Source organism: Notamacropus eugenii, chromosome 1 (genome assembly GCF_028372415.1).
Source record: "Notamacropus eugenii isolate mMacEug1 chromosome 1, mMacEug1.pri_v2, whole genome shotgun sequence".
In the NCBI taxonomy this organism is placed as follows: domain Eukaryota; kingdom Metazoa; phylum Chordata; class Mammalia; order Diprotodontia; family Macropodidae; genus Notamacropus; species Notamacropus eugenii.
In genome coordinates this window covers 216,940,558-216,967,536 of record NC_092872.1, presented here as the reverse complement: position 1 = coordinate 216,967,536, position 26,979 = coordinate 216,940,558, and the positions used below count along the sequence as shown (strand labels likewise).

Here is a 26,979-nt window from a genome sequence, read left to right as displayed (position 1 = left end):
CACTTGACTTTCTTGAGACTTAATTTCCTCACCTGTAAAATGAAGGTCTGGGTGATCTCTGACGAGCTTTAAAAACTGTGACTTTGTTGGTACTACTAGCTGGTGAGCATTACCTTACATAGTCTGTATGTTTTTACGAAGTTTTGTATGACTTGATTTTTTTTCTAAGTGAAAAATCACATTTTAAATGGAGCTTGATATGTGAAAGAGATTGGGTTCAGTTTTTTGGTCACCTGAAAACTCCTTTTGCAGTGTAAATAGCAATGCTCTAATGTGCTTTTTAGACATCCATGCCCTGAGTTATCTCCAAATAGGCATAGACATACTTTTTTCAGTGTTAAGAAAAACTGGGTCAATGAATGAATGAATAAACTGTTCTTTTTGTCTAAATGACTGACTCCTATGGTACATTAGGCATCTTGGAGGCTCATGGCTGCTAATTCAAGAATACTTTGCACTTTGTTCTGCATCAGAACACCTGTTAGTTAATAAATGGGCATTCACCTTAATGTCCTATGGTTTCAGCCTCCTTTGCGGGGGGAGGTCCTAAAATTGCTCAGCCTAATTTGTACCCTCCTGACCTCAGTTTCAGCACCCCTGGTATGGCAAGCCTAGCTGACAAGTGTCCTAGTTGCCTGGGTACCTCTACTCTCAGAAGCATGGAACAGCTGGTTTTCCAAAATGGTAGAAAGAAGGAAGTACTCCAACTGTAATTCCTCATCTACTGTTGGACTAGGCAGCTGCCCGTGGAGTAGATAAAGAGAATTACAGAATAACAGGATTTTAGAGCTAAAAGAAGAGCCTTACTGATCCCTTCTTGACTATCCCTGTTATCACACTTTAGAGGAGGTCATTGTTATGAGGATCAATAAGGTTGGCAGCAGTGGGAGGTTGAGGCAGTAGAGTGGAAAGAATGTTGTATTTAGACTCAAAGGACCTTTGTTCAAATCACAGCCCTGTCACTTTCTACTGGTATGACCTTGAGTAAGTAATTTAACTTCAGTTTCTTAATCTGTAAGATTAGTCAATTGGACTAGATGACCTCTAAATTTCCTTCTGCCTCTGAATCTATGAGTTATTGATTCCATCCAACCATTCAGAGGACTCTGGAGGGTGGACTTCTCTGCATCTGGCCAGGTTTAAAAACAAAGCATGGTACCCATAAAGCATAAAGATCTTCAGATTGAAATTTATTACACTTAATCTCCCCTTTTATCCTCAACACTAGCTGCCTGAAGCCTGAGCCTGGATATTGCTTCTTGAGTGTGTCCCATCAGATCAACCCTGGTTTTCACCATGCTTATTTTTGGATTCCACTTTCTACTTCTGACCCTTGAGCTTTGGGACCTGTATCCCAGTTATTTAACTTGGCATAGGGTACATCAGGCCATACTTGGATGGAAATTTCTTATCTACAGCTCTCCTCACCTACCACCCACCCAAATACACACCCCAATATGCAAACCAAGAAGGCATCAACCAGGCCTGTGGAACCTGCTCTTCAGCAAGCCATGATGGGTAATGACCCCAGCCCTGCCCCTTCTCTCCTACTTATTCTATCACCTCAGTTGGTGTCTATCTGCTCAAACCTACTTTTAAAAGGGGATTTCAGGTCTACCAGAGTCATTTTCAAGGTTTCCACAGGACAAGGGGTACTAGGGCAGTCTGGATATGTGCCTCCCATCTCCACCATGAAGGAGCTTTCATCTGTAATCTACGTTCCCATCAGCCTCATCCTCCTGTCTGTGTCCTTCTACACATCTTGTTTAGCAGAAACACACAACTCCTGAACGGTTTCTTCTCTGGTGTCAGACTCAGCATTCATAGTATAGTGCTCTAATATACATTTCTGCTCTAAGGCTGCCCAGTGCTGTAAGCATGGAATGGATGAAGATGGTTGGATTGCAGCAGCTATTGGCTGGAGTCTCTGGTTTCTTACACTCATTTTGCTCTGTGTGGGTAAACTCCAAAAGATAACACCTGATGAATCCAAGAACACTCAAGCATAAAATTTGGGACTCCACGGACAAAAATAGCAAACTCCACCAGTTTCCTACATGAAAGGAAGATAATAGTCTTGAAATAAGATTCAACTTCCAGTTTCAGCAAGGATAACAGTACTTTCACATTTAGTTTCAAAAGGTTACTATTTAGTCCTGATGGTTTTCCTCTCTCTATAGCTTAATATCAGATTTATTTCCATAAACATTTGCTGAATTGAATCAACAGGAAGAATTTATGAACTATCAGTTGTGTTCCCAGCACTATGTTGACACTCAAGGATACAAAAAAGGAATAATCAAGAGCCATTCCTCAAAGATAAGTGATCCCAAGAAATGGAGTTTTTGAGAGAATTGTAAATTATAAATTATATTGCTATTTGTTAACTTGCTCCAAATCAATAATAATAAGAGAAATACAAATTTTAAAAATGTTTAGTTTTTACCTCTCACCCTGAAAATTGACTAAGAAAACAAAAATGAGGATAGTGCTGGAGGAGTTGTGGGAAGAAAGGAATACTTGTATACTGTTGGTAGAGCTGTGAATCGATCCATCCATTTTGGCTATCCATTTGAAATCATGTAAATGTGTGACATTACTTCATACTTTTTGACCAAATAAATCCCTCTACTAGACATATACCCCAAGAAGCTCAAAGATGAAAACAGTTTCATTAGGACTCTGTGGTAACAACAAGTACAACAAAAGCTGGAAACAAAGTAGAGCAAAAGTCAACTGGTATATAAATGTAATAATTCCTGCTACATAGAAAGGAGAAAAATCACAAGAAGGAGCCTGAGCTCTGAGAGACTGAGAAAGCAAAAAAGAAATGGTGCTAGAGAACAATTAAGGGAACATAGTTGTCTCCCTTTGACAGAAGTGTGGGGGAGGTATACAAAAGGAGACTGTCAGAGCCACTGTCAGATAGTCTTGTTTAATGAAGCTTTTTGTTTGTTTGTTTGTTACAAAGAAGGGTTTGATAGGGGAGAGGGTGGGACAGTGGTATAGACCCAGAATAACTGTGATGTAAAAATAAAAGGCATCAATAAAAGTTTTTTTTTTTAAAAAGGGGGATTTCAACTTCCCTCCCCTTCTGAAAATACAGGATCTTTGGGAGGCTTCCTTAAGATTTTTTTTAAGGTTATTTCTTTTTTTATTTTTAAAATTTAATTAATTTGTTTTCACTTTTCAACAATCACTTTCATAAGTCTTAAATTTTCTCCCCCTCTTTCTCCCCTCCCTTCCAGAAATGGCTTGTAATCTTATGTGGGTTCTACACACACATTCTTATTACATACATTTTCACATTAGTCATGTTGCATAGAAGAATTAAAATGAATGGGAGAAACCATGAGAAAAAAACAAACCAAAACAAAACATAACAGAGGAGAAAACAGTCTGCTTCATTCTTCATTCCGATTCCATAATTCTTTCTCTGGATGTGGATGGCATTTTGCCTCAAGTCCTTTGGAAATGTTTTAGGTCCTTGAATTGCTGTGAAGGGTCAAATCTATCAGAAACAGTCCTCGCACACTGTGGCTGTTACTGTGTATAATGTTCTCCTGTTTCTGCTCATTTCACTCATCATCAGTTCATATAAGTCTTTCTAGGTTTTTCTCAAGTCAGACTGTCTGTCATTTCTTATAGCACAATAGTATTCTATTACATTCATATACCACAACTTGTTCAGCCATTTCCCAATCGATGGGCATTCCCTCAATTTCCAATTCTTGGCCACCACAAAAAGAGCTGCTATAAATATTTTTGTACATGTGGGTAAAAAAGTTATTAATACATAAAGTCAGGATGTTGTGGTGGATAGAGAGCTGATCTTGAAGACCAAAAGATCTGGATTCAAGTCTTGTCTCTGACTATTACTGTGCCACCTGGACAGCTCACTAGTCTATCAAAGTACTTATTTTAATTGGTAGAGTGAATTTTCTGATCTGGAGCTCCCAATGAAATCATGGTTCTATTTCCCTTCTTCGTTCCTTCCTTCTCCAATAAATAAGTTCAGGGAAGACAATGGTGTTTATAAAAACAAGTAAAAAGAAAATGCTGCAAAGGTACAAGTATTTAATTTGGTGCTTTTTTTTGTTTTGTTTTGGTTTTTTTGCCATTTTGAAGGAGATGAAATGGTACCTGAACTTAAAATTAGAACATACGTCTTCAGGTATCTTGTCTGAAGAGAGCATTCAAGTGCTCATTTTGTTCTATAAAATCAAAGAGATTCTTTAAACCAGTTAAAAGCAGTGGAATCTTACATTCTCCATACTTCTCAGTTAGTTGGATATCCCTAAAATATAGTCTGTTTTAGGGAAATGTCTGTGAAACCCTGCTCCATTTCCATTCCTCTGCTGGGAAGATCTTCATGCATGCTTACACTATTCTCAGACAGACTTCTTAGAAATGAGAGCCAAGTATGAAGGTTGAGGCTGCTGGGATAGCTCAAGGTTTTCCTGTGCCAAGACTTTAAGAGGGATAAAAAGTGATGAGTGGAAGAGTGAGTTAATTAGGGAAGTGTCAAACTATTGCCTTGCTGCAGTGAGGGCTCTTGGGAAATGATGCAACATAAATTTGTAGTGGATTCAGTCAGCCTGGTTTTGTGATTTTTCTCCAGCTTCATTCAACAGCATATGAGGAAAAAACTAAGGGATGGAGGGATTGGAGGTCATGGTAAAGATGAAGAGCAGGCTTAGGGGGTTGCAAAGTAGAGGGACAGGTAGAATAACAACAGGCTATAAGCAGATAAAGGAATTTTACAGTTCATAAATATGAAAGTAAGGCAAGTGTCCTGGAGGTGGTATGTATGTGACAACTACCAGAATTTTGATTGGGTGATAATGCAAAGTGAATGAACCCCAAAATGAAGAGATAATTGAGTGAGTCATAAATGTGAATTGAATGAACCTCAAAGAAAGATTATTGAGTGATAGTAGTAGAGAGAGAGTCTGAAAGTGACAAAGAGGAGCAAGGAGTATTACAGCTCTCCCTATCCCCACAACCAATGCATCTGGAGGGTTATAAATGAAAATGCAACCAATATTAGAAGAGATTCCTTCCTTCCTTCCTTTTTTCTTTTTTAAAGCACCAGCACTACCTATGATCTTTTCATTTGGCATCTTCCTCATTTTGAAAGATCTTGAGAGTCAGTCCCTGAATGCCTTTAAAATTATCACTGCCAGGATGGAATTCTTAATTTTTTAAAATGTAACAAAAATCTGTTTTTCCTTTAACCCATCTCCCTCACTTTCATAAGAAAAAGGAAAGCAAAGTAAAATCCTTGTAACAATTAAATGTCAAATATAAACAAATTCTCATACTAGTCACTTTTCAAAAAAAAATGTGTTTTTTGATTTCATCAATCACAGGAGATGAGTAGCATGCTTCATTATTTTGTCATCATGACCGCCAACTTCCCTAGAATACCTTGCTCCCCTCATCTTTTATTACCTATGCCTTTCCAAACCTCAGCATTGGATTACATCCAATCTGCTTCATGTACTACTAAATGTTGCTAGAGAAAGTCACACAACTTTTTTCATAAGGTCCACTACAAATTTATATTATCTAATTTTAATTAAAATACTACAGCATGGCAATATTTTTACTCTTCCTCATCTTATTTCTATTATGACTCTCCCCCCCCACACACACAGGGTCTATTTCAACTTTTCTTTCCTTCTCAAACCATTTATACTAGTCTCTTCCCCTATCCCTTTCAGTTGAGGGCTTCTGCTCATGCTTGACCAAGAACATTAAAGCCATCATCCATCATGAGCACCATCCACTCCCCAGTTTTACAAGTGAGATTTCTTTAACATTACCGTCCCCAGACACACTCCCACCATTCTTTCTTTTCGGGTTCCAGTCTCTGAGAAAACATTTGTCCTAGAAGAATGATACCAGATTCAGGGTTTCACATGTAATTTTAAATTTGTGTATGAAAATGTTGACTTTTTTGATCTTTTGTTTGTTAGGTTCTGAATAAAAAATTAAAATTTTAAGAGACTGATGAAGATGTTAGTAGAAATAAGAAAGGTAAAATGTGATAGTATAAGGGAAAATAGATCTTTCTGGTGCATTAAGCCACAGCCTTTTCTTGTTCTATTTCTCTTGAGAAGGGTAGACCAAGGGAAATTCAAACTCTTCGCCTAAAGTGCTTTGGAAAGGTCCAGTAAGAATCAAATGATATAATCAATAAAAAAGTATTGATACATACTTTGTTCTAGGCATTATGTTGGGTGCTGGGGATACAAAGAGAAAAATGAAATAGTACTTGCCTCAAGCAGTTTACCCTCTTGGAAGGGGTATAATGAATGTTAAGCACTTTTCAAACTTTAAAATGTCTTATAAAAGTTGATATTTTCATCATTTTTATTTTAAACTTTTTTTATTCAATTTCAAATTCTCTTTCTCTAACCCCTCTCCCATACATTGAGAAGGCAAGAAATTTGATACCCATTAGACACACAAAATCATACAAAGCATTTCCACATCTGCCATGTTGAAAGAAAAGGCAAGAAAAACAAAAGAAAAAAATGCTTCAATATGTATGCAAAGTCCATCAATTCTCTATTTGGAGGGAGATAATAGTTTTCATCATGAGTCCTTTGGTATTTTCTTGGATCGTTGTACTGATCAGAGAAACTAAGTTTTTCATAGTATACCATAGTTACAATATTGCTGTTACTGTGTACAATGTTCTCCTAATTCAGCTCACTTCACTTTGCATTAGTTCATATAAGTTCATATCCACATGGATAGGGATAGAAACTGAACCTACAATTTTGTTGGTAGAGGGAATCCATGAATTAGAGAAGAAACCCTTTTGGGGGAGAGGGGAAAAACACTTTACCAAGACAGGTTGGCACTTTCTTTGTAACTTAGAGATCTGGCTTAGAGCACAGAGAGGTTGTGTCCTTCCCAGGTTTTTTCTGAACCACCCCCTTGTCATTTCTAATAGCACAGTAGTATTCCACCACAATCAGCCAATTCTCAATTGATGTGCATTCCCTCAGTTTCCAATTCTTTGCCACCACAAAAAGCTGCTATATTTTTTGTATATATGGTTCCTTTTCCTTTGATCTCCTTGGGATACAGACTTAGCAATTGTATTGTTGCATTAAAGGGCATATATAGTTTTATAGTCTTTCAGACATAGTTTCAAATTGTTTTCTGGAATGGTTGGACAAATTCAATGTCCACCAACATTAGTTAGCTACTTTTAGTGTACCTACTTTTTCACATCCTCTCCAGCATTTGTCATTTTCTTTTTCTGTTACATTGGCCATCTGATGGCCATGAGGTGGTATCTCAGAATTGTTTTAATTTCCAATTCTCTAACTATTAGTACTTTAGAATATTTTTTCATATGACTTTTTAGTTTTGATTTCTTCTGAAAACTACCTGTTCATATCCCTCTTTGATCTTTTATCAGTTTGGGAATAACTCTTCCTTTTTTAAATAAACTTGACTCAGTTCCATATACATATATATGTATGTGTATGTGTATATACATATATGTGTATGTATATATATATATATATATATATAATGTGAATTGAGACCTTCATAAGAGAAACTTGTAAAAATTTTCCTCCAATTTCTTGTTTTCCTTCTAATTTTGGCTCCATTAGTTTCTTTGTGCAAAACCTTTTAAATTTTATATAATCAAAATTATCCATTATGCTTCCTATGATCCTCCTATCTCTTATTTGGTCATAAACTCTTCCCTTATCCATAGATCTGACAAGTAATTATTTTCATGCTGCCCTAATTTGCTTATGACATCACCCTTTATATTTAAATTATGTGTGTTCAAATCATGCATGTCTAAAACATTTTTATTTTACCTTGGTATATGATGTGAGCTGTCAGTATATGTCTAGTTTCTGCCAGACTGCTTTCCAGTTTTCCTAGCAGTTTTTGTCAAATAGTGAGTTCTTCATCCAGTTACTGGAATCTTTGGGTTTATCAAACACTAGATTACTGTGGTCATTAACTTTTGTATATTGCATACCTAATCTATTCCACTGATCAAGCATTCTTTCTTATTCAGTACCTGATTGTTTTGAAGATCACCACCTTGTCATATACTACAGTTTGAAATCTAGTACTGCTAAGTCACTTTCCCTCACTTTTCCGCCTATTGATTCCTTTGATATTCTTGGCCATTTGTTCTCCTAGATGAATTTTGTTATTTTGTTCTAGCTCTATAAAATAATTCTTTCATAGTCTGATTGGTTTGGCATTGAATGATTAAATTAATTTAAGTAGTATTGTCATTTTTATTATATTGGCTCAGCCTACCCGTGAGCAACTAATATTTTTCTGATTGTTTGGATCTATTTTTATTTGTTATCAACATCACTGAACAAACAAGCAAATACCAATAGAAGGCTACAGAAGCAAAAAGTGAAAAGAGCATTTTTAAAATGTAAATTTTAATCTGAAACTTCCATTTCCATCTCTTTGTTTTCCTTCTAGGGTCCAGACACCAATGGGTATATTACTGGCCGGAATAATGCCAATGGAGTAGACCTAAACCGCAACTTTCCAGATCTTAACACCTACATGTACTATAATGAGAAGAGTGGGGGGCCCAACCACCACATACCCCTTCCAGACAACTGGAAAAATCAGGTATGAAGCTGAAATGTTTATCCACAAAATTACTTGGGGTGGGGTTAGGGAGGGAAATCACATCTTCTCCCATCTACCTTTATTCCAGCTCAATTCAGCAAGTATTTAATATGTATTAGCTCAAGTATTGACAGGCTTCTGATGTCTAGGTCTTTGTTTTATTCCTTTTTGTATCCCTAGTATCTGTCACAGCACCCCACTTAATAATGGATAGGGATAGGAACTTGATCTGCAACTTCATTAGTAGTAGGAACCTATGAATGAGGGAAGAAACTTTTTACAGAGAAAGTCCAGGCTGGCACTTTTTCTGTAACTTAGAGATCTGGCTAGAGCACGAAGAGGTTGTGTCTTGCCCAGGATCACACAGTCAGTATGTATTAGACTCAGGTCTTCCTAGCTTCTAGGCCAATACCCTACTCTCTATGCCATACTGTAACTCCCTAGCCCTTAGCCCAGAATACCACATTTAGTTAGACTCCATAAATATTTGGTGATGGTGATGATAATAATAGGCATCCAAAATTCTATAGACAATACCCATTCCCATTTAGTTATCTGTGAATATGTATCCACTAATTAGAAGTAAGCTACTGGAGAACATGAAATGTTTCACTTTTGTGTGTGCATTCCCAGTTCAATGTCTGGCAGGTATTAGGTGATTAATAAATTCTTATACACTAATTAACTGATCAGAGCCACAGTTAAGATCTGTCAGAGACAGCTTCCAGTTTTGTTCCTTCCATCTTTGTATGCTGCTCAAATAAGTTAGTCAGTTGAAACAAGCGTGGAAATAATTCAGCAGTACAGCCTGGAAAAAGGATGAAGACATCTTTGGCCTAAGTCTCCTCCTTAAATTGGATGCTTTGGGAGGAACTAGTCTTGTCAGAAAGTGAGGGACAGAAAGAAGTCTCACCAGGGAGAAGTCTCTTGTCTCTCCCAGTTCCAATATAAGAAGTAGTGTAGAGTGGAATGAGCTTCCATGATGAAGATGCTTCTATGGCATGATAGAAAAAGGCCTATGGAAATGGGGCAGAAGGCCAGTCTAGAGAGGGATGAAGGGATGCTCATCCATGCCTTCCCTCACCTCACTGTCATTCCCCTTGGTCTAATTAAAGAGTACAAGGCTGAGAAAACAGTAGAGCAGAAAGCTGATATGGAGCCTTCTTCTCTTTGCCTTCCCCCTTGACCCCTTCTTTATTAGGATGGGGAACCTTCAGGTGCCTATTTGTGTGAATTTTGTACTTTCTTTTCAATGAACGTGACTAATGAGTCATTTGGCCCCTGGTGCCATTTTGGGTCCCTGTTAACTCTTTATCTCCACATAGGTGGAACCAGAGACTGAGGCTGTTATACAGTGGATGGAATCCATCAACTTTGTTCTTTCTGCCAATCTTCATGGAGGTGCAGTTGTAGCCAATTACCCATATGACAAGTCCCGTGAACATCGGGTTCGGGGTTTCCGTCGTACTGCTGATACTCCCACTCCGGATGATAAACTTTTCAGAAAGGTAAGCAGAAAGGCTAGGTTAAGTGCCTGACAGAGGGGAGCATATAGAGAGTGTGAAATCCAACATCAAACTGAGTCAAGAAATCCTTGCTAGGATGCTACTGGCTACAAAGTATTCTATGTGGTGCTACAGAGGATACAAAACATTCCTCTCCCTATAGGAGGGAGTGTGGTACCAGGGGGATAAAATAATCTGAAGTCAGAAGATCTGGGTTGAAATTACCACTTCTGATGTTTGCTACATATATGACCTTGAAATCTCTTAACCTCCAAATGGAGGTTTTCCTCCCTGATGAGGGTGTTGAATTAGATGGCCTCTGAAGTCCTTCCAGCTATAGATCTGGGAACCTATACTCTTTCTAAGACCTTACAATAGTACAGCAAGAAAACAAAAAATTAATACACAAAACTGTTTAATAACATATAATGTCAAAAAACCTAAATTTGAATCCTGCCTCAGATTGTAGCTGCATGATTCCAGGATCAAGTCATTTAACCTTTATTGGCCCTAGTTTCCTCGTCTGTAATAATAATAATAGCACCTACCTGACAAGTTGTTGTGAGGATCAAATGGCTTTGTACACCTGAAAGTATCTTGCAAACCTTAAAGTGCTAATATAAATATTAGGTGTAATTATTTATTTACTCTTTCTTTTGTTTGGTTTTTTGAGGCAATCCAGATTAAGTGACTTGCCCAGGGTCACACAGCTAGCAAGTATCTGAGATTAGATTTGAACTCAGGTCCTCCTGGCTTCAGGGCTACTTCTCTATCCACTGTACTACCTTGTTACCCCTTTAATTTTTTTTAACTTATAGAATGACATTGTATGCTGAGCTACAAGAAGTCTGTATACACAGACATTTAATTTTTAAGCCAGGGTTGGGGAATCTGAGGCCTTGAGGCCATATGTGGCCCTCCAGGTCCTTAAGTGCAGCCCTTTGACTGAATCCAAATTTCACAGAACAAATTCCCTTAATAAAAGGATTTGTTCTGTAAAACTTGAACTCAGTCAAAAGGCCACACTCAAGGACCTAAGAGGGTCATATGTGGCCTTGAGTCTGCAGGTTCCCCACCCCTGGTTTAAGACAAAGAAAGATGTCACGAGATTGTGCATAACTGATTACCCAATGAAGTGTCTAGTGGAATAAGAATTCTGAGGAAGGAGAGGTTGTATCAGGTAAGAGTGATTAGGAAGATTTTACAGAGATAAGTTTGATGTCAGAGCTGTAAGACTGGATAGACATATCAGAGTATACCAGAAAAATGCATCACCCACATCCACTTTGTCTTAAATTACATGCACAAATTCCTGTTAAGTTATTATAGATATGATGATATTTGATTATAAATACCTGTTAAGGTACTTATTAAGGAACATTTTATTTTCCTTTTGAGCTGCTCTAATGGATAGAAGATACCTCCAAGAACTCTTCATTTTCTACTAACTCATAAGAGAATCATTGATTTAGAGTACACATCATCTGGTCCAACCCCCTCATTTTACAGTTGAAGAAACTGAGGACTAGAGAAGTTAAGTGACTTGCCTGAAGCCACACAGGATTTAAGTAGCAGAACTGGGATTTAAACAAAGGTCCTCTAACTCAAAGCCTCTCAATTAAAATATACTTTGATGGATCTGTGAACTGGTTGGTGTGGGTCAGGAATGGGGAACCAGGGATACATTTGAGGACCTAGAGGGCCACAGGTAGTCTTGAGGCTGCAGGTTCCCCACCCCTGGTATAGGTACTCAGGAACCCATGCCTTCTTAATCTGTTTGTGTAATTCTTTTCCATGGTTTTCTAGAAATCATGAAGAAAGTATCTAGCCAATGTTTTGTATTGCCTTCCTTAGAACCTTTTGATATTTCTTCTTTTTAAAAAATTTATTTATTTTTGTTTTTCAACATTCACTTCTATAAGATTTTGAGTCCTAAATTTTCTCCCTTTCCTTATCTCCCTCTCCCCAAGATAGCATGCAATCTGACATAAAGCCTTTTAATATTTCACTAGTAACTTTACAAAACTTTGGCTATACTTCTCTTATCACTTACTTCCAACACATAGCCAGTGTATATATATCCTTTTATTTCTTAAAGATGTCTTGTATGCTATTTTTTTAGTGCAAGTCCTTTTAAAATTTAAAATTTTTTCCCCATTTAATAGTTATTTTATTTTTCCAATTACCTGTAAAGATAGTTTTCAACATTCATTTTTATAAGATTTTTGGTTCCAAATTTTTCTTCCTTTTCCTTCCCCAAGACAGCAAGCAACCTGATATAGGTTATACATAAACAATCATGTAAAACCTATTTCCATATTAGTCATGTGAAAGAAGAATCAGAACAAATGGAAAAAACCACAAGAAAGAAACAACCAAAAACCAAAAAAGAGTGAAAATAGTCTGTTTTGACCTACATTTGGACTTCATAGCTCTTTTTCTGGATGTGGATGGCATTTTCCATCATGAGTCTTTTGAAATTATCTTGGAGCATTATATTACTGAGAAGAGCTAAGTCTATCACAGTTGATCATTGCACAATGTTGTTTTTACCATATACAATGTTCTCCTGGGCATGCTCATCTCACACAGCATCAGTTCACAGTTTCCAGGTTTTTCTAACGTCTGCCTGCTCATCATTTCTTATAGCACAATAGTATTCCATTACATTCATATATCATGACTTGTTCAGCCATTTCTCAATCAATGGGCATCCCTTTAATTTCCAAATCTTTGCCACTATAAAAAGAGCTGCTGTAAATGTTTTTTTACATGTGGGTCCTTTTCCCATGATCTCTTTGGAATACAGACCTAGTAGCGCCATTGCTGAATCAAAGGGTTTTGATAGCCAGTTTTATAGCCCTTTGGGCATAATTCCTACTTGTTCTCTAGAATGGTTGGATCAGTTCACAACTCTACCAACAATGCATTAGTGTTCCAATTTTCCCACATCTTCTACAACATTTATTATTTTCCTTTTCTGTCATATTGGCCAATCTGATAGGTGTGAAGTGGTACCTCAGAACTGTTTTTATTTTCAGTTCTCTAATCAATAGTGATTTAGAGCATTTTTTCATATGACTATAAATAGCTTTAATTTCTTCATCTGAAAACTGCCTGTTCATATCCTTTGACCATTTATCAATGGGAATGAAGAAGTCATTCTTGATAACATATATCCACCATGCATCTTTCTCCTGTCCTTTAAGACACAATCTGATTAAAATGTTTCACCAATGAAACATAAGATTTGACATGGTGACTGCTTTTAGAGGTAGTGGATTCTCCCTCAGTGGAGTACTAAGGTAAAGACCAGAAAGCCATTTGTCAAGTTATATTGAGTGGAAATTCCTTCCAGATACAGGCCATTGAAGGTCCTTCCAGTTCTCAAATTCTGTGTATACAACTACCAGTCAAATACCATCCCAACTATAATCATGCTCATAAGAATCACAAAGACAAAATGATACACTAATATTGAATTTTCACTAAATAACTTCAAAGACTAGAAGAGTTTTGAAGATATTGATAATGCCTTCAGGTTGAGTGGATTATTTCTCTTCAGTCCCTAAAATACTTATGGCATGTTCAGAGGGATAGGGTAATAGGAAAAATGATGTGGAAGATCTCAGTGTCTCAAAAATATAAGATATTTTCAAAAAATATCTCAGAATTTCCTCATTCAGTGATCAAAATTCCCCTTCCCCATGAAAAGTTATCAATTCATCTTGATGATGACGCTTCCTTTGCAGTGAGAGCCTATGACACACTCTTCTGAATATTTTCAGTTGCACCAAATTTTTGTCCTTGGATAGTATTGTTGGTTTTAAGTAGAGACAACTCAAGATCAATTAGCCATGGGTAATCTTGTTTATGGTGTGAGTATAGTGAGGGGACAAGTTCTCTACTGTGGTTGATAAACTGGTCCTGATGGCAGATTTCAGTCCCCCTTTCTCCCTGCCCCTACTTCAGGAGTGAGTTGAAGTTGTTTGGAGTAATGGCTTTATCACTGGGTCTAGCTTCCCAAGGACATCATCACTTGAAAGCAATGTTCTCCATTAGATGTATGAGATTCCAACAAGTTTTTTTTAATGGTTTCACTACTTTATATTTATATCCTTTGTCTTTTCTCTCTCACTAGACTATAAGCTCCATGAGGGTAGGAACTGTGTTATTGGGTATTTTTTAAATCTTACTATTTATTCCTTAAGTATTTGCCATGTAAGTTAAAGGCTATGGCCCAAACTGAAAGACTATTACCTGGAATAGCGGGAGGCAGGGGATAGCCCTATGCTCTTTTTTTTTTTTTCTTTTTTTTCCAGGGAGCACTACTTCATTAGGTTTCTTTTTTTTTTTTTAATTTTTTTTTTATTTTGTAATGTTTAACATTCACTGCCATACAATTGTGATTTTATCCCGCCCACCTACCCCCCACTCCCCCCCTCCCTCCTCACAACTGCATACAATTCTGTATAGATTCTACATATACTTTCCTATTGAGTATATTTTCACTATAGTCATGCTATGTAGTCAGACTAAGATAAATGAAAGAAATCGTATAACAAATCAGAACATGATACACAAACACATACACATACACAAACATGATCTGTTACATTATGTGAGTGACTTCCATATTTCTCTCTCTGAGTGTGGCAGGCATTTTGCCTTGAGATCCTCCATTGGGAATTTTTTTTTTTTTTGGTAAGACGTTCTTGTGTTATTACAAAAATCTAAGTCTACCAGAAAAAACTGTCACACACTGTGGTTGTTGCTGTGCATAAGGTTCTCCTGGTTCTGCTCCTTTCACTCAGCATCAGGTCATATAAGTCCTTCCAGGCCTCTCTGAAGTCTTCTTTTCATCATTTCTTATGGCACAATAGTACTCCATTACATTCATATACCATAATTTATTCAGCCATTCCCCAATTGATGGACATCCCCTTGACTTCCAGTTTTTGGCAACTACATAGAGTGCTGCTATAAATATTTTTGTACATGTGGGACCCTTTCCCATTTTTATGATCTCTTGGGGATATAGTCCTAGTAGCGATATTGCTGGGTCAAAGGGTATGCACATTTTTGTAGCCCTTTGGGCATAGTTCCAAATTGCTCTCCAGAATGGTTGGATGCGCTCGCAGCTCCACCAACAATGAATTAGTGTTCCAACTTTCCCACATCCTCTCCAGCATTTATCATTTTCTTGTTCTGTCATGTTTGCCAATCTTATAGGTGTGATGTGGTACCTCAGAGTTGTTTTGATTTGCATCTCTCTAACCAATAGTGATTTAGAGCATTTTTTCATATGATTATAGATAGCCTTAACCTCTTCCTCTGAAAATTGCCTGTTCATATCCTTTGACCATTTATCAATTGGGGAATGACTTGTATGATTATACATTTGGATCAGTTCTCTATATATTCTAGAAATGAGGCCTTTATCCCCGAGCTTAGCTGTAAAAATTCTTTCCCAATTTACTACATCCCTCCGGATTTTGGTTGCATTGGGTTTGGTTGTGCAAAAACTTCTCGGTTTAATGTATTCAAAGTTATCCATTTTGCATTTCATAATGCATTCTATCTCTCCTTTAGTAAAGAATTCTTCCCTTCTCCATAGATCTGATAAATACACTATTCCTTGCTTCTCCAGTTTATTCATGGTATCAATCTTTATACCTAAATCATGTACCCATTTGGACTTTATTCTTGTGTACGGTGTCAGGTATGGGTCTATGCCTAATTTCCGCCACACTGTTATCCAGTTTTCCCAGCAATTTTTGTCAAACAATGAGTTCTTATCCCAGAAGCTGGGGTCCTTGGGTTTATCAAACAGAAGGTTGCTATATTCCTTGCCTACTGCATCTTGAGTGCCAAGTCTATTCCACTTGTCTACCTCTCTGTTTCTTAGCCAATACCAAGTGGTTTTGATAATTGCTGCTTTATAGTACAGTTTGAGGTCTGGTAGCGCTAGGCCACCTTCCCAAGCATTTCTTTTCATTAGTCCCTTTGATATTCTGGACCTTTTGTTTTTCCAAATGAATTTTGATATTATTTTGTCCAGCTCTAGAAAGTAATTGTCTGATAGTTTAATTGGTATGGCACTAAATAAGTATATTAATTTGGGTAGAATTGTCATTTTTATTATATTAGCACGGCCTACCCATGAGCAACTAATGTTTTTCCACTTACTTAAATCTGACTTTATTAGTGCAAAAAGTGTCTTGTAATTGTGTTCATATAATCCCTGGGTTTGTTTTGGCAGGTAGACTCCTAAGTATTTTATACTGTCTACCCTAACTTTAAATGGGATTTCTCTTTCTATCTCTTGCTGTTGGACTTTGTTGCTAATATATAGGAATGCAGAAGATTTGTGTGGGTTTATTTTGTACCCTGCAACTTTGCCAAAGTTGTTTATTAATTCTAGTAATTTTTTACTTGAATCTCTGGGACCTATGCTCTTAATCTTTGCGAAGAAATTGCCCCAAATTAGCCAGATTCCCAGACAGGGAGAGATGGGTGGGTTTCAGTCAGTCAGTAAGCTTTTATGAAGTGCCTACAATGTTCCAGGCCTTGTGCTAAGCTCTAGGAATACAAATATGAAAAAAGAAAGAAAATTCTTGTCCTCGAGGAGCTTAATGGGGAAATACAACACAGAAAAAGGAAGCTGAGAGAAAGAGGGGAGGAGAGAAAGGTACCTGACTGATGGAGAAGACCAGAGAAATACAACTGGGTATGAAATGAAGAGATGACTGGCTTGAGTCTCCTACTTAGATGGAGGTTTAAGGAACGGCCTTCTACCCTCCAATTAGAAGGAGGCACTACAGGGGCAGAGGTTACTGATGAGGTATGAGTTCCGCAGGTGGTCTTGCAGAATGAAGAGATTTATGGGGCATGATGAAGTCCAAAGTAGTAGAAATGCGAGAATGCAGATGTATGGGTATGTGTGATGAACACATAGTAGATATTTAGATGTAACTATGGTGGTAGTGGTATTGTAGTGTACTGTACCAAGCCAGTATATATACAAAAGGCAGAATTGTAATGAGTAATTTTTGTGCCTGCAGCAAATTCATTGGAGGATATGGACAATGGTAGTATGGAGAATGGTTTGATCATGGGTACAGTTATGCCAGGAGAGCAAGTGGCTTGTGCCCCAGAGAAGAAGATGGATGTCAGTTGTCTTATGCTAGTTCCCCATCCAACTAGGGAGTAAAGAAGCCCAGATTCTAGTCCAGCTTCTGCCAGGAATTTGGAGAAGTGACTTAACCTTTGCTGGCTTCTATTCTTTCCTTTGTAAAATGAGGGGTCCCCTTCTAGCTCTGGCATTCTATGTTTCTAAGTTCAAGAAACCTCAAATCAGAATTATTTAGTACTTGTTTCAAAATAGCTTATGCAGAACAAAATCTTCTCTTTTTTTCAAATTTTATTTATTGGTTTTCAACATTCACATTTATAAGATTTTGAGTTCCAAATTTTTTCTCCCTCCCTCCCCTCCCCCATCCCCAAGACGGCAAGATACATGTACAATCATTTAAACATATTTCCATATTAGTCATGTTATGAAAGAAGAATCAGAACAAAAGGGAAAAACCACAAGAAAGAAAAAACAAAAAGAGAGAGAAAATAGTAAGCTTCGATCTGCATTCAGATTCCATAGCTCTTTTCTGGATGAGGAAAACATTTTCCATTACGAATCTTTTGGAATCATCTTAGATCATTGTATTGCTGAGAAGAGGTAAATTTAACAAAGATGGTCATTGCACAAAGTTGTTGCTACAAAAACTTTTTCTGATATAACACTTTTCTGCCCTGTTCTAGGGAGAGCAACAAATTCCCAGTAGGCACAGGACTGTTTGGTTTGCCATTAGCCACAAGATGAGTTTACATAAGTTAGTTTAGCAAAGAGTAAGGAGGTTTGGTCTGGTCCCTGTATCTGGAAGGTCTCACATCAAGAGGTGCAGCATCAGCAATTTGGCAGGAAGGCTGCTTCAGCAAGAAGAAAAAGGAAGCTTATCTCTGGGTAACTGAGAGCTAGTCATTCAGCCTCACCCCTAGACAAAACCTTCTAGCTGTTAAAAGGCCTGGATTAGCTGAAGTCAATCAAATTTCTTTAAAGGGCAAGGCTCTTCCTCAACCAAAAAGTCTTTAGTGTCTATATTCAAGAGGGCATTCTCCAGTCCAATTTGGTTTCTACTAGGCTGTCTGTGTTCTTTAAGGGAATAGTTGATTCATCTTCCAGGTCACAAATGAACCTATGCTTATAAGTGTCGAACCTCTCAATTTTTTCTGATCCACTGACCCACCCACTTCTTTGCTTTGGTGGGAGTTCAGGCCACTGGGATTCTGATACTTTGGAGGTTGCCTACAATTCCCAATAAGTCAATTCCAACAAGTTTTTATTAAGCCCCTATTGTGTGCTGAGGGGGCATCTACATAGTGAAGTGGATAGAGCACCAGGCTTGGAGTCAGGAAGAACTAAGTTCAAATCTAGCCTAGATTTGAAGCTATGAGATTCTGGGCAAGTCACTTAACCCCTGTTTGATTCAATTATTCATCTATAAAATGGGGATACAATGGAGAATGAAATGGCAAACCACTCCACCAGTATCTTTGCCAAGAAAATACTCTCCAATCCATCTTTTATGTCCCTGTCATATAATGTTTCTTACATATAGAACTGGTTACATTGCTCCTCTACTCAAAAATCTTTAGTGACTCCCTATCACTTTCTGAGCAAACTTAAATTTCCTCTGCCTGGCATTCAAGGGTTCTACAATATGAAAAGCCACCCCTTAACAAATGTAAAAAGTCAAAGAAAAATAAAAGATACTAAGTGAAGGTTGGTACTGCAGGTAGAAATGGTGGAGTCAGAAGGAAGGATAGATGTAGGTAGAGGGGTCATGAGCTTTGATGAGAACATGTGGGGTTTTAGATTCTAGTGGGACATTTATGTGGACGTGTTCTGAAGTCAGCTGAAAATATAGAGATGGAGCTCCAAAGAACATGTGGGTGTAGAAGTCATGATTGAAGTTGTAAAAATGGGTGACATTGCTGACGGGAGAAAGTGGAGAGCCAAAGATAATTCTGTAGGCAATACCTTTATTAAAAGATCAGGCAGAAAGTTGTGATTCGGTGAAGACAGAAGAAAACCTCAAGAGAGTGATGTCTCTGAAGCTAAGGTTAAGAGTATGAGTGGGTGACCAATAGTGTCAAAAGCTTCAGAAAGCAATTTGACTTGTCTTTTTATCCAAAGTGCTTAGCACAAAGCAGGTTCTTAATAAATACTTAAATACTTGTGGGTTGAGGGTGGGAAGAGGAGAACTGTGTGGTAGAGTAGAAAATACTCAATTTGGTGTCAGAAGATCAGGTGCCATTTTCTAGTTGTATGACCTTGGGCAAGTGTTTTAATCACTCTATCCCAGTTTCCTCTTTTATAAAATAAAAGGGTTGAACTAAATGATCTTGAAGGTCCTTTAACATCTAAACACTATGGTCTTGTAGACTGCAAGGGGATAGGGGAGAGAGTGGGTAGTGAGGAAGCAGAAACACCAGTATAGACAAATTTTTCAAGTTTTCCAATGAAGGGGAAAGGAGAAGGGCTGATAGGCCTGGAAAGACCTGAATATTTCAATAGTCATATGGGAACCCTATGAGCTCACATTCAACATGAAGTGAGTTCATTCAACAATCTTATGTACATTTATTAAACTCTGGGATTTATAAGGCACTTTTCTGCTAAGTCACAGCACCTAGCACAATAATGATTGTAAATCATAGTACAAGACCATTAGTAACATCTTATGTCCACCATCTGAGGATACAACTGTGCATTTTAAAGTTACAAAGAGGTTAGGGAGTTAACAAGGTTTATTGAGAGGATGATTCAATCTCCAAAAATCCCCTGGAATGTCCCTGTATTAGGAAGAACAGAGAAAAACAACAGGCACATTCCTTCTCCTTCTCTCCCTCCTTCGTCTCAGTAGTAACCTTAATCTTCCTGGGTAAACTATTTCTTTTTACCTCTGGTAGACTCTAACCCCTATCCCTTAAGACATCCCTACTGGGAACCGTTTTCTTTCTTTGTGTGTCCCTTGAAGATACTTAATTTACCTCTCTCTCTCTCTCTCTCTGTCTCTCTCTCTGTCTCTCTCTGTCTCTCTCTGTCTCTCTCTCTCTCTCTCTCTCTCTCTCTCTCTCTCTCTCTCTCTCAATAAAGTATAATATTAGGCTCAGTCACTTCTCTCTCTCTCTCTCTCTCTCTCTCTCTCTCTCAATAAAGTATAATATTAGGCTCAGTCACTTCTCTCTCTCTCTCTCTCTCTCTCTCTCTCTCTAAAGTATAATATTAGGCTCAGTCACTTCTCTCTCTCTCTCTTGCTCTCTCTCAATTTTCTCTCTTCTAAAAAAGTTTCAATATTAAGATCAGTCACTGGGGCCCTGGCAAACTGCAAGGATGACATTGAGAAAAATGGAAATGGGTCTATGAAAATTAATCAATAGGTCAAAGAATTTTTTGACTAAAAAAGAATAACCTTGTTATCCACATGCACATTTGTTACTGTCACTTTTATGTTGTTGCTTTAAACAACTCTGTTTTGCCCACGTATGTCAGGGCTATCTACAATGCAGCATAAATACTGTGATATCCCCAAAACTGACCATCAAAGTGCATGAAATAACATAATAGAAGCAGGATGGAATAGAGATAGTAACAGATTTGGAGACAGGGAGGCTTTGGTTCAAATCCTTCCTGAGAGTTATTAGCTGTATGACCCTAGTCGTTTAACTTTTCTGAACTTCAGTTTCCCCAACGTAAAATAGTTAATAATTCCTATAGGACCTACACAAGATTATTTTATTGTGAGGCTTAAATGAGATGTCTCTTTAAAGAACTTTGAGAACATGAAAGTGCTGTATGTTGAAGCATGGTGTCCCCAAAACAGTTATTGTTATACTGTTCCAAAAGCCCGCTTCCAGGGTCTGCCAACATGTGATAGTAACATCTATTGAAAACATAAATGTTATAATCTCCTCCTAAGTTCAGTGCCAAAGTAAATAAAGACTGATAGAGCTGAAAGGGGCATTAGAGCCTACCTATTCAAATGTCTTCCTTTTAACAGAAGGGTAAACTGATGCCCAGAGAAGACATGTAAGTGGGGTTAATGGTAGAGCCAATACTAGAACCCAGGGCTCTTTATTTCTCCACCCACAATGTTCCCACTATCTTGTTTTAACCCTGCTGATTAACACAGCTAATTGAGTGACTTTTGGCTTCACCCCCAATTCTAGGTGTGAACATTCCCACATAAATTTGGTATATTCTGGGTCATGTTTCCTACCGTGCTTTCCCCTCAGCTGGCCAAAGGCTATTCCTATGCACATGGATGGATGCACCTGGGCTGGAACTGTGGCGATTACTTTCCTGATGGCATCACCAATGGGGCTTCCTGGTATTCTGTCAGCAAGGGTAAGGGGGTTTCAAATAAGAGCTGGAAGCGGAAACAGTGACTTCATTATCCTGACAAACAGGCAGCATCATTCACAATGAGGGAAGGCAAAAGAATGCAACAGATGGGAAGCCTAGAGACTTGGAAAGCAAGTCTTGAGGGTAGGGGGATGGGTAAGAGAGTCACTTGTTAAACATCTGCCAGCACACCACGACTTGATCTCCATTTTTGATAAGGACTGAGCTGATGGCTAGGAAAATCTTTGTGGAAAGGGGTGAAGGGAGAAGATAGGGAGTTTAAGGACACACTACATCTAGCTGTCTTCTTTGACTGATAGCATGTTTCTACTCAATGGACTTTCTCGGGGCTTTTTATGCTTTAAAAAAATTGAATTGAATTTTTATGAATGTAAATGATTATGTTGTTACAAAAAGACTTTGAAGAAATAACAGTTTTAAGTGAGGACTTATTAATGCTTAAAGATAGTCACAAAATAAGAATTATAAATACTAATTTCATACTATTTGAAACAGAACTTCAATGTAACCTTTTAAGAAAAGCATTACAAGTAATGCAATATAGGTCACAGTTAGGGACCCCAGATCATAGAATTCTTCAAGCTCCTCCTAAATAGATGATTTAGAAACTTTAAGGGCAATTTATATTTAGCAGAATCAAAATTAAAGAAGAGTGACAGGGGGTTTTCTCCAGGATGCAAAAATTTACAAGGCTGCATCCTGAGTGAATTTCTTGAAGCATGTCCCACTTCCACATCCTTTCCTTATCCCAGGTATAAAAATATCTAGTTATTACCCTGGCCTGGTACTCAGGAAGTCTAGAACATCTCATTTAGGATCTAACAGGCGATGAATACCTATTAATTGAAAAAGAGTATTATAGGATAAAAGATTTAGGGCTTAGAGGTCACTGAGTTCAACCCCTTCATTTTACAGATAGGTCCCTGAAACCCAGGAACTTTATGTGACTCACACAGGGTCATATAGCTAACAAGTGTCTGAGGCAGATTTGAACACTAAAGTTGTCCTGACCCCAAGTCCAACATGATCCATACTATACCACACCATAGTGGAGATAACAGACAAAATCAAATCTTCTCAAGAAGAGAAATTTAAAAAGTTAAGGTATTGCTAGTCTCCCTAACTTCTAATAAGAAATAGAGCTATGATTTCTAGCATTATAGGATATTACCTTTTTCCATACAATGCATCTATGACTTAAATTCTTACAGAAGTGCTTGGACATTAAGTGAATCCCCTAGAAAGTGTCAGAAGTGGGATAGTTTGGTTCATTAGGTCATTGATACATAGTTTATATATAGTTTGAAGGGACCTCAAAGGTTATTTAATCCATCTCCTGCATTTTATATACCAGGAAATTGAGGCCCAGATTGTCCTAACTACTGCCCAGTCCCTACCTACTGTGCCAGGTCACTTCCAAAGAGTCATAAAATTAAACTGAAAATATATCAAAATAAGTAATTGCTTTTAAGATGTACATTTTGATAGTAGGTCTATGTCTATCCCTAGTTTTGAAAACTTTAATTTTAGAATTTTATCCAACAAGGAAGGATAGTATGATATAGTAAGACACCAAAATAATGAACAAGAGAACTAGACTGTAGTCTGAGTTCTGCTAAACTCCATCTTGTTACTTTCTTTTCTTGGGGCTCAGGTCCCTAGTCTTTAAAACAAAGAAGCTAGACAAGATTGTATCTAAAGTGTTTTCTAGTTCTAAGATTTGATGAACAAGAATGTGTGGTTTTGGTAGAAAGAAATGATTTTATCTATCATGATTCTCAATAATATTTAGAAATCATTCTATCTAGCATGATTCCCAATAATATGTGGAAATCATTTTATCTAGCATGACTCCCAATAATCTGTGCCTCTGTGGCTACACTATAGGTTCTGTTTATTGAAACTAATTCATCAAAAATCATCTCTGAAAGCCAGTTTGCTGTGGTTGGTTCCCCCATTCCCTATCAACACATTTGCTTGGACATTCCATCCCAAAGCTAACCTGTTCCACTAATAATGGGTTGTATATGATTACTTTAATCCTAAGTGGGGGTTTCCTAGAGTCAGATCTTCCTTACTACCAATTGTTAAATTTTCAGTATGAGCATTTATACCTCAGAAATTGTCAAATGCTATAAATCAAAGAGTGATTTATTGCGTTGTTGATTGTCTAAACTTAAGAAAACAGAAATAATGAAGGTTAAACTTAAAAATGTCTCATGAGTACTTCCCCTCCAGCAACTCCCCCACTCCCCCCCCCCCCCCCCCCCCCCCGCTGCACTCCTCCACCCCAAAAACCAATTGTTAAATATTAACCAGTATGCTCCTGGTTGTAAGTCACTGACATTAAGGAGGTTTGGGAAATGATGAGGAAAAAAGTAAATTTTAAGTCAGTGAAATGGAGAAGAAATATTAGGCATTTCATGGTGGTGGGAGTTGCTTTAAAACGTTAGAAAGAAGGGGAGATATTGGAAATTTGAGGGAGGAAGACTATTTTATGAGACAGAAAGAATTTAGAGGCCAAGAGGTAGAAGAGAAAGTATTAAGGGATGGAAGAGTTTCAGTTGAGGAGTGGTAAGATATAGTGTTCAGGTACACAAATCTGCTACTGTCCCCTTTCTTTCATAGGAATGCAAGACTTCAATTACCTCCATACCAACTGCTTTGATATCACTCTGGAACTGAGTTGCAATAAGTTTCCACGGCAGGAGGAGCTGCAAAGGGAGTGGCTTGGCAACCGGGAGGCACTGATTGGTTTCCTGGAAGAGGTAAAAAGTAAAAGTATTTCTGGAAAGTCCCAATTTTTAATTTCTATATTCGTATCATAAAAAGGAGAGATTTCTCAGTTGTAAACAAGGGGAGGTTTGGAGCCCCCAAACGCTACTCTAATTATTCCAACAGCTTGTTTCTCCGGTGGATTTCTTATAGTGTATAAGATGTTTCCAATGTGATGTCTTAGCCTTCAGTTCTTCCTCTTGCTCCTTCCCAAGTGCCCCATTGATATGAATAATTTATTCACTATGTTTTTGTCCACTGTGCCCACAACAAAAATTTCCCTCAGTTGTATGACTTTGGAGGTATCTCTCCCTTTTATTCATACATATTTATCCCCCTCCCCACTACCAAATCCCATTTCTGATAATCAAGTCCTAATAATTATTCCTTTGTGAAATTGATTTGATCTACCCTTTCTTCTTCATTCCCATAGCTGAAGCCCATATTCTTTTCTCCAGTTTCCTTATTTATAATCCTACACACAGCAAGCAACAAGGCATCATTTTCTTTTTTAGGAATCCTTTCAATATCATTCTTTCTTTTCTTCCTGATCATCTCAAAAAATATTTTAAGTACTTAATTGCATGTGATGTTTCTAAGTACCCTACTGAGAGATTTGGATGGCCTTGGAAGCAGATAGAGAGTTGAAATATCAGAGGAAAGGCGCATAGGGAAACTTACTTTGCCTTTAGCTTTCTATATCAAACAGAAATAAGGTTATTGCCATTTGGGACCTTTGGTTGATAGAATGAATAAAACAGAGAATTTAGATCTTTATAGAAGAGCTCTCTTTTCCCTTTTCTTAACTTCTCAGTTAGAACCCCCCATAGGCATCCCTTAAAGGAATGGATAGCAGCTCTTAAGCCACCCTGACGTCTTCTGGCAGGTTCACCATGGCATCAAGGGAATGATATTGGATGAAAATAACAACGGCATTGCAGGAGCAGTAATTTCTATTAATGGGATTGCTCATGATGTCACTTCAGGTAAGTATCCACTGTTTATTGCTCCATCTTATCAGTACTCTCCAATCCTCTCACCCCACATCATGAGTACAAGCCAGCAAAGGTGACAGTGAATTGAAAAGTTGAATCAGGTAATTATAATTTTTCATCAAATAACAAACAAACAAACCACACACACATTGCTGCTAAGGTAAGTGAGTCCTGCCTGGAGAGGAAGGTATTGGAAAAACAGCAATTCTGTGCTATGGGAGCTCTTCTATACAATAATGTTTTAATTTACGTTGTGGTTACTTTTCTATATCATCAGTTTTACCTACTAGATTGTATGGTCCTCAAGGACAAGGAAAACATAAAACAAAGTGACATATCCTCTCACCAAAGGTGTTTGACACCATCACGGAGGAGGTCCAGTCCAGAATACCAATCCATAGATTCTCTATAGATGATGACGTCCTTCAGATGTTCCAGTTGCAGCAAGATAGGCAATGAATGAAGGAAAAAGCATTTATTAAGCACCTACTAATTGTGCTAGACGCTGGGAATAAAATACAAAAGATATTCCCTGCCTTCAAGAAGCTTTTATTCAAAAAGGGGAATATAACACACAAGGAATGGTGGACATGGAAAGAACTTTTAGTCTGATTAAACTTCTGGTTTAATCATTGAACTTTAGTCACAGGGATTGTCAGTAAAGTCATAGGGTATTGGATTCAGTAGTAGAGATAGTATTCTTAGCTACTCTTCTCAGAGAAAGAGCAAGTGTGGGGCAGGGAGAGGATGAGGACGTACCAGATTGGTGGCAGGGCAGATGGTAAGATGCCTAGGTAGTCCCTGGCTCCATAGCAGATGACTGAATGGACCTGGCTAGGTATAGTGAATTAGGTGATGACTATTATTATCACCTAATAGCTAGCATTTACATACTGCTTTGATATTTGCAAAGAACTCTACATGCTTATCAATTTCATCCTCAAAACAGTCCTGTGAGGCGGGTGTTATTTTTAATCTTCATTTTACAGATGAGGAAACTGAGGCTCCCCCAAGTTGAGTGACTTACCCATGGTCACACAGTTATTAAATGCTTGAGGCCAAATTTGAATTCTGCTCTTCTTGAATCCAAATCCAGACCATGATCTAGTCTGCTACCTGGTTACTTTGGAGTTTTCATTCACTCAATCACAAGTCAGGACAGCTCAGTGCCAGGACAAGTCTCAAAGGTGAAAGGGCTAACTCCAAAAAGGAGGAAAGATGTGGTCTTTGGAGGTCTTGTCTTGAAGGTTATTGTTCTAGATGATGAGAAGATAGACAAGGGCATGGCAAGATGCCTAGATAGGCCCTGGTTTCTGGTGGGTGGCTAAATGATAAGTGAACATTGCAGCACCTCCTAAATGAGATCAATCATCACTCAAGAGTCCACCAAATCTAGCCACACAGGATTAAAACCAAAGGGATAGTGAATGTCTATACCATGGTAAATGAATGTCCAGGCTACTGGATGTTTAACCTATAGAGCTGAGTCATCAGCACATATATATTGCTTGGATACTACAGATGGACAATGAGTTTCGCCCAGAATTAAAGAGAAAGCAAATGGCGGGATGGG

General features: G+C 37.9%; 1 protein-coding gene across 1 annotated transcript in view; it reads left to right on the top strand.

Annotated features, from left to right (window-relative positions):
* The window catches only part of CPN1 (carboxypeptidase N subunit 1), a 56,696-nt gene that overhangs the window by 15,902 nt on the left and 13,815 nt on the right, over nucleotides 1–26,979 (top strand). Inside the window, exons 3-7 of the mRNA XM_072627217.1 lie at nucleotides 8,491–8,646; nucleotides 9,972–10,154; nucleotides 21,507–21,618; nucleotides 24,265–24,404; nucleotides 25,298–25,397. Coding sequence (XP_072483318.1) covers nucleotides 8,491–8,646; nucleotides 9,972–10,154; nucleotides 21,507–21,618; nucleotides 24,265–24,404; nucleotides 25,298–25,397 — 691 coding nt within the window. The remainder of the gene's footprint in view (nucleotides 1–8,490; nucleotides 8,647–9,971; nucleotides 10,155–21,506; nucleotides 21,619–24,264; nucleotides 24,405–25,297; nucleotides 25,398–26,979) is intronic.